This window comes from Limulus polyphemus, unplaced genomic scaffold (genome assembly GCF_000517525.1).
Source record: "Limulus polyphemus unplaced genomic scaffold, Limulus_polyphemus-2.1.2 Scaffold579, whole genome shotgun sequence".
NCBI lineage: Eukaryota > Metazoa > Arthropoda > Merostomata > Xiphosura > Limulidae > Limulus > Limulus polyphemus.
Window position 1 is genome coordinate 23,080 of NW_013666189.1, and position 9,011 is coordinate 32,090.

Genomic DNA, 9,011 nt, shown 5'->3' on the forward strand with positions numbered 1-9,011 from the left:
ATTTCTTTGTTTTTCACCTGTTACTATTCATTTTATTTATTTTTTGTTTTTTTCTGCTTTACTTTTTTGAAATATTATTTTTAACGTATTAGGTATGGCCCTCCTTTTTTTAATATCTAATATTTTTACATGCTGCTAGTGAGAGAACCTGTTGTTAAAATATTTGAATCCCACCCCTGTAGGGACCCAATTCCAAATTATTTTGCCTGATGAAAGTAGGCCATGAACACTCTCCATCATTCTTCCCTACATTTATTTCTCCTCCCTCCTACTCTTCTAGTGGAGCATGGGAGAATCATTATGTAGATTTTTCTCTGTGAATGGAGCTTTCCTTCCTGTTAGAGACCAATTGCACCCACTCCTTGTTAGAGATGTGGAGCTGGGATGTTACCTGAAAGTGTATTACAGGATGTCCCATTACAATATTACTCCTGGCTTATGCTTGCTATCTTTACCTTGAGTAACCCATTGCACTATCTGTTGGTTGGGACTTAATTTCAGATGAGTGTGTCTGATGACAGTAGTCCATGAATACCCTCTGACATTCTCCTCTAAATGTTTTATTTTTTGCTGTTCTTCCAAAGAAGCATGGGAGAACCCTAATTTTCCCAGTCCCAAGCTACTGGGGATGTCGATATGGAGAGTTTTCTCTGTGAATGGTGCTTTCCTCCCTATAAGAGTCTGATTCAGTCCACCTTTTGTTGAAATGTAGGGCTTGAGTGTTACCTGAAAGTGTAATACATTACAGTATCTCCCAATCAGTTCCTGGTGGATACATCCAGCTGGATGGCACTTGGAGTCGCCTTGCGATGCAGGTAAGAGGTCTTCTGCCCTCTGCCTGTCATTATAGTATATATCTCATGTAAGCATTTAGCCAAGCTGGAACAGCCTATAACTCTAGCCACAGATTTTAATGTACTGTCCACCTTGGCAACACATTACTACCAGCATTGGATTTTCCTGATATCCTTTGCTCTACCATCTCATTAAAAACTATTAGGGAAGATTATTTGCTGTTTGAGAAGGATGTGGTCTCCCATTTGGTGCTGCTCCACTAGATGACCCTTACTCTTTTGAAAGTCACACTCTCATCTTTGTAATGATAAGTATTGACTCCTACATCATGTTCAAAATGGGATTCTAACTCTAAGTGACACAGATAGATAAGTAACGTGTCTAAAGTTAACACTTTCCTTATCTAAAAATGTGTATCAGATAGATACTTATCTCTCTACACCACCTCTCAAGTGTCTCCCCGCTTCTAGTACATTATATTTGCCTTGTCAAGAATGAGCCTATGACCACGTGTTAGTGCTTATAAATATTACTGAGCATTTAGGTTGTGTTACCTTCTATTTATGGAAGGATACAGCATTATGATGACTACGTCACAGGTTGACACAATACATGTAGACTTGTGTAAGGGTGAGTTTGTTTAAGACTTGTGGCACACATGGGAAATTCCACGCCAGTTGCTTGTGAGGTAATAGTTCTTAGTGGTGCCTAGTGGTAAGTATCTATCTGATATACATTTTCATGTAAGGAAAGTGTTAACTTTCGTTTGTGTGATGGTTAGTTAAGGTGGTTTTATTATATGAACTTTTTCCTCAGGTGTGGACAGATTAATAATAACTAGTTTTGCAAGTCAACAAAATCTATCAAGTATCAGCCAATTTATAAGACTTCTTTTAGACAGTTAAAATAACATTTATAACAGATTAGTAAAGATGATTTTACGATAACGCCTTTAATTTGATATCTTTAGTAAGTATGGTTATAAGTAAGCAACTAGTGATAATTTAGTTTTAAGAGATGTAGATACGTACATCATGCTTTTCAGGTTTAGTGTGGCTTTAAATTAACATTCATAAAATCCTAACAAAAACCTAATCACTGTTCTTCCTCGTATCTGTTAATTATGATGAAACTATCAAAATTTATATCGAACTGAATTTTTTCTCGATGAGTTGAGAAATACGATATGGATTCCCAGGATTAATTGCAATATTACAGAATCAAGAAAATGTCCAAACATGTAAATGTCAGATCACATGACTGTTGATCAGATGCCTGATTGATATAATAATAGACTATTAAGAGTGACTGACATTGTTTTATAACAACAATTTTGCCATGATGTAGTATGATATCGCACATTATAATTATCATTTAATTGCTTTGCTCAGGAAATTGTAAAAACGATCAATCTAAAGAATAAAAGTGTATGGTGTAAGATGTGGCATCTGCGAGTGATGACAAAGAACTAATATAATAAAACATACAACAGAAAGATGCTTAGACAAAAGTAACAAGTTTGAAATAAATTATTCAGAGGATCAAAAATTGGGCAGAAAAATCCTCATGGCAAATGTCGCTCCAAACAGTCCAGTGATAGTGATTATGCTTACAATAAGGCTTATTATGTCAGGAATGGAACAATATCAGAAGACAGAAACAATCACTACATTCTGAAACGCACAACTATTTCCATATCCTTTCAACAGCAGATTAATAGGCTTTAAGAAGTCACTGTAAAGAGTAGGAAAATTCTTCTATTGAGTTAGTTGCAAGGGATCTGTAAAGAAATGGTATATAACTGTGCACAAAAAAGGTTCACGAAAGAAACTGCACTGACAGCTTGCTACAACAATACTGTGATAAAGTATCACATGAGAGAGTTGCTGTTATCGTGATTGGTTTTCTCCAACAGAGTAAAAGTTGAAATAAGTTAATCATAGTTTTGATGGACTATTTCACCAAATGGTCAAAAGCACATGCTGTTCCTAACCAGGAAGCAGAAACTATAAAAAAGAAGTTTGCCAATGATGTTGTTTTAAGATTTGGGGTGCCTATGGAACTTTGCTCAGATCATGGATGAAACTTAGAATAAGTCTTATTTGTGGATGGAAGATAGTTTATAAAAATGTTTGTTTAAAATATAGCTACTAAACGTTTTTGTTTTACAATGTAATTTTTAAGTACTTTAATATTTATTTAATGAATATTTAATGAAATTGTCCATGAAATACTGGGGTCGAAACTAACTGGTACTCATTCGGAAAAATGTTGAAAACCACTGGTTTACAGAATCCATTAGGACAGGCAATCCAAACAAAGGTCATGCACCATTACTGTCTTTATAGTATGATGAGAGAACACCGAGTTGGATGACTTCAGAGTGTAATTTTCCAGCAGAAAGTCGAGCTTCCAAAGAGACGAGCTCCAGCAGAGATGAATTCCAGAGGATCATCAAGTATAGAATAACCAATAGACTCACTTGACCATCTACATAAGGAGAACTTCCCAAATGACTGGACAGCACATGAAATAAGGGACAAGATGTTATCTCATATGCATACTACAACCCTCAGAGAAGATAGCCACCTAAAATACTTTATGAATGGACAGCTTATTGTACTATTATATTTGCGTATTAGGACTGTGAGGTACTTATTGATTTAGTTCAGTGCTAGTTAGACTGTAAGAGTTATAGCATCTGTGATTCAATTAGAGTTGGGCAGTGAAGATTAGTGCATTTATTTGTCTGAAACTCAATTTTTTGTATCTGTGTAAAATGGTATTAAAACCATTGTATTTAAAATTATACCTACAAATAAAGATAACCTGTAACAAAAATTATTAATCTATTAAAGAAATAATTCATTATTGGTATGTGGATTAGACTTCACATTATTTTTACCAAATAATCTAAAAGAGCCTGCTCAATGATAGAAGATGTTACAACAATATTAACATATAAGAAATACTGAATAAAGTGGTTCCACACCCTTACATGTAAAAATTTCATGCTCCCGCTACACTTATTACACTACCATAGGCAAGACAACTGTCTTAAGAAGTCATTTCCCTAATAGGCAGAGTTTATCATTAGTCTCAAATCAGTATTTGATTTCGTCATAATTAATGGAGCTGAAGGTAAACAGTAACTAAAAATTTGTGTCAATCTGATGATTGCTAAATTCAAGCCAACGAAAATATGAAATATCCAAGTTACCTACTTCTCTTCAATCTAAAATTGTTAAAGTTTTAAATAAGAATAATTTCAGCAAATTATCAGCATCTAAAGTATAGACAATTACAGGTTGGTTTATTGATGAAGTGAAAAGTTTCTATCAAGTGTAGAGAGATAAGTAAGGATTATTTGAGAATGTGGACAGTTTCTTTCAAGTGTGTATTGACTGGTAAGAATGATTCTAATAAAAGAAAAGTGTCATTCAAATGTATACTGATTAGTAAATATTGTTTTAAGAAGTGAACAGTGTCATTGTAGTGCTGGATGATTAATGTAGATATTTTTAGTTAGTGAAATAGTATTCTTCAAATGTGTCCTTATTAGTAAAGACGGCTTTTGAGAAATAACAGTGTATTTCAAGTTTGGGCTGATTATTTAGAATGGTTAAAATTAGTTTTTATTAGGAATGGTTTTGGTCACTGAATAGCTTCCTTCAAGTATGGACTTTAAGGTCCAGCATAGGGCACAGCTGGTCTGTACCTCTCCCCACACTCAAAACAGCTATGTGTTTGGAGCCTCTTTACATAATTTATTGTCACTTAAAGCAGGATCACATATTTAAAAACCTCCCGTATCTCCTATCATTTTCTTAACTTAATTTTTATACCTTATGTTTCTATTCACAGATACTTACATGAAGCCACCAGTATGTGGGATGATATTCTTGTTGACCATCCATCTGATATGTTTGCCATAAGAATGGCTTATGACAGCAACTTTTCTCAAGGCCATCTACCACAAATGCGAGACTTGATTGCCAGAGTTTTTCCTCGTTGGAAACCAACTACTCCTCTCTATAGGTTAGTTACTGAACACTTAGTTTCTAATTAAAACCTAGTTGCTTATTGCTAGCATGTGAAATGCTCCTTCTAGTCTACTTTAACAGGAGTAAAATTCTGAATTAAAGCACTTAAAAGGGACAAGTTGTTTGCATCCATTTTTTTAATTAGATGTGATAAATATATTTCTTTGCTAAAACCTAGGTACAGGTTATTTTGATAAACACACACACACACACATATATTATTCAATAATTATAATGCTATCAGATACATTAACTGTAAATAGGCGATCACACCAGCACTATGGAACAACAATGAAGTTAATACAAATCAAAAACATTCAAAATAAGACAAATTATTTTTCCATTACCAGTCCTTGTTGTCATCATAAACGTGTAGCAGCAAATGCCTCTGGCCATAGGTCCCAAATGTGTTGGGGATATTCCACTTATCAGATAAGATCGAAAAACAGATGTCAAACTAGTCAGCAGATATGAAGAACCAGTTAAGGGTTAGGAATTGAGTGCTTGAACCCACAACATCTGAACTCATACTGCCTTTCGCTTTAAGCAGCCAGTTGTGAGAAGGCAGTCACCCTTAATATTTAATATAAAAATAACCTTATAGTAGAAATTTATTACCCTAAGTTTCTATTAACCCTTTCTCCTCGGCCTGTTGCAATTTATTACATTTTGTATCACTTTGACTGGGAAAGGATTTTATGAAAAAACATATGGTAACTCTGATGTTCCTCACAAAACAGCTTAAGATTTTGTTAAAGTTTATAAGTATTTCGTACACAAAGAATGACATTATTTTAATTACGTCTTTCTAATAAAAATGTTATTTATCTATAATAGTTGTTTGCACCCTAACTGCTAAAATAGTTCGAAATATTTCTTATATTTTTCATATTTCATTTGCATAACCCCTAGAACCTCCTAAATGAATATCCAAATTTTTTTAAGGTAAATGTTTATATTTTGTTTTTAATTTTCTCTACCATATCACTAATTCTAGCTATTAACATCAACGTACAATACAATGAAATAATTAAAATTAGGAAATAGAAAAACTGCATATCTATTATTTTTTGTAAAATATCTTTAAAGACTTTCCTTTTGTTATATTTGTAGCTTCAGGTTTTTCCTTTTCACATATAGTTAATTTTTAATGTTTTATTTTCCTTTCTTGTCCTTTACCACTTGTTATTCATCTCACCACAAGTCAACAGTGCTCTTGAAGCATACTAGGTGTCAGGCAGACATGAACAACCCTTTGGCAAAAGTTTTGTGCACCGCCTTGTAAACCTTGAGGAATAATTCAAAGTATGACGTATATTTAAAAATGGCTACACCTTTCAATTATGCATTTTAAAACAATTAATACATAATAAACTAAAATACAATAGAAAGACGTAAATACGGTTTAATCTGTATCTCTAACTATAACATATTTTGGTAAGAAACAACCATAAGTGCTATATTCGATCAGGCAGCCAACAATACTACAGTCAGTTACATGTAGCCCATGATGACAACTGCAGGCCAATTTCAAAATAACCTATTGTTAGATTATAGTGTAAAATATGCTCTTTCTACTGACTATACATATGTGTTTGTAACATCTACATATAGGATACAAAACTCAAACAAACCTGTTGATGGTGGGCGTGGCGGCTCTAAGGGGTTGATGAAATTTATTAGTTGTTTGAACTTTATAGTTTCTGAGAACTTTGAAATATACGAGTCAAAAGGCTATGAAAGCATCTTAGAGTCTAAACATACCTCTATTCAACTGCCATTGTATTATCGAAGATACAGAGTGCCAAAGTAAAGAGTTTTCATAGCTCATTAATCATGTAACAATACATCTGAAGGTTAAAGTAGGTTTTTAAAAGTATTTTTAAAATACAAAACTTAAAACTTAGATAGCATAAAACATTGAATCATAACATAATTATAATGTTAATTTAATTCACATAAATTGATAGTAAAGGTGTTTAATTAAATTTTTAATGTAACATTGTGACTTGAGTAGAAAAGTACTTAAAGGCATACCTGTGGTTAAAAGTTCAATGAGAGAGATGGCTGCTGATGTCGACAATGTGGCTAACTTCTCTAAGATTCCTTCAACATTTTGGCTCTTGCTAAAACCTAAATACATTTCAGGTGGAGTGAAGAGTTTGGACAAGTAATTACAGTATTGTGAATTCCTGTTGGACATTGATGACAGCAATAGTGGAATCAGAGCAGTGTTGTTGCAAGAGGAGTAGCAAGAATGTTCATGTATGCCAGTCAAATGCTTACGATTTTTCATTTCTGTAACACAGACACAGCACAATGGAGAAAGAACTACTTGCAGTTGTAGTCTATGTGAAGCACTTCTAAAACTATTTGTATGGTAGAGAGTTGATGAACTTTAAAAACCTCAGAGATGATAGCCCACTGGATAACAGCATTGCAAGGCTATGATTTGATTATGTATTACCACTTGGGTCTGCAATATGGGGATGCAGAAAGGCTATCTTGCTCAATGTTAGGACCTTGACTATTCACTGAATTTCTAGACTTTGAAAACCATATACAAGTTAAGCCCATTTCTCCTATAACGACAGGTCATACAGTAGAAAATCACACTATTGTATGAATGCCATGACTAACGCTTTGGGAAGAGCATATGAAGGATTCAGACCTACAGTGGATACTCCTTTTTGTGTTGCAAGATGAATCGTGTCTCACTTAGATTGATGAATATAGCATGAACAATTACCCATGCCATAATTTATCAAAGCAAGTAGGTCTAACAAACATAATTCTATTATTTTTGTTTCTCTCAGGTGAACTTTGGCTCTAATACTGAATATTCATCTTTGTTTTTCTCTAGCTACTTGTTTGGACAATATGCATTTGGATTGGAAGAAACCAATTTTTACTATAAAGCAGAAAATCTTTCTAGGAAGGTAGTGTTGTAAGCCATATTATCAATGTTTTAGATGTTAACTAGAGGGTGTATATGATGTTAAGATCAAGTAAGTTCATAAAAGTAGTCCTAGAAAGTTCAAAGTGATGTCAAAAATCTAGTATGTTTGGGTAGTATCTAGAGACAAGGTTCATTGTTTATAAATTCAAGTAATTAGTGGATGAGATATGATTAAAGATCAAGTAGTTCTTAACTGAGAGAAGATTGCTTAAGTAAAGTTAATTGGGAAGTTAGTTAAGTTTGTTATCAATTGAGGAAGTTTCTGTTAGGATGTAATTTTGCCTACAATAATTTCAGTTTATGTTGAAAAATATGTTTTGTTAACTTAGGCCTACAACTTGGGTCAAAGTGAGGGTAGCGTTTAGCTAACATTATTGAAGATATAAATTTATTCATTATCTTTATGTGGACAGGGCTTGGACATTATTTTTTACCGGATAGAACACATTACAATGGTAGTATAGTTTTGGTTGTTGTTAAGACCTCTTTATGGGGTATGTATTTGTTTGGTGTTTATTATTATGTAGGAAATACTCAAAATGCTTTTCCTCATCATGATTTTCAATAATTAATATGCATATATAGATAGATATATCATACTGTTTACAAAAAATGTATGATTCAATAACATGATTTTCTATAAGAAATATTTCAGCTATATACAGCTGTATATATATATACAGCTATATACTAATGTATTTATTTGAGATCCTCTACTTTCAAAACCACTTCGCAGGTTGTGGCCTTCATTGAGCATCAAAGTATTCTCTTCCCCTCAGTTATAAGGTCTTCATCAGGAAAAATGCTATTTCCAAGACATTGTGCTTTGCCTGCACAATTAAAGAAAACATTTTATACAATTATAAACATGCTTCATAAGAAATTCTCTTAAAAATATTTTTTAAGTATAACCATCAACCTTAAAGTGATCTTTATTTAAACTAAGAAACTGCTTAATACCAAGTTTTGTAGTTTGAACAAAGTATTCAATCAATGTTATGTTTTTAAATTTTTAATTTTTGAAATCCTATTTTATATTAAATTTTAATTTTTTAGTTTTTGTCATAATTCAGTAGTTTTAGTTGAATTTTATTAAATTTAAATGTAAAGCATGTAACATATTAAAACTGTATTTGATATTGTTACGTATCTACTTATTTGTTAATTTCCTGTAGAAATTCTTTCCGAGAAACTTCAGCGATACAAGTCCTTTC

The 9,011-nt window shown here is 32.8% G+C and overlaps 1 protein-coding gene across 3 annotated transcripts in view; it reads left to right on the forward strand.

The window, feature by feature from the left end:
* The window catches only part of LOC106459233 (tetratricopeptide repeat protein 38-like), a 57,219-nt gene that overhangs the window by 13,027 nt on the left and 35,181 nt on the right, over positions 1-9,011 (forward strand). For all 3 annotated transcript variants that reach the window (XM_022385680.1, XM_022385679.1, XM_013918836.2), the window contains exons 3-4: positions 4,660-4,833; positions 7,702-7,777. In XM_022385680.1, coding sequence (XP_022241388.1) covers positions 4,660-4,833; positions 7,702-7,777 — 250 coding nt within the window. The remainder of the gene's footprint in view (positions 1-4,659; positions 4,834-7,701; positions 7,778-9,011) is intronic.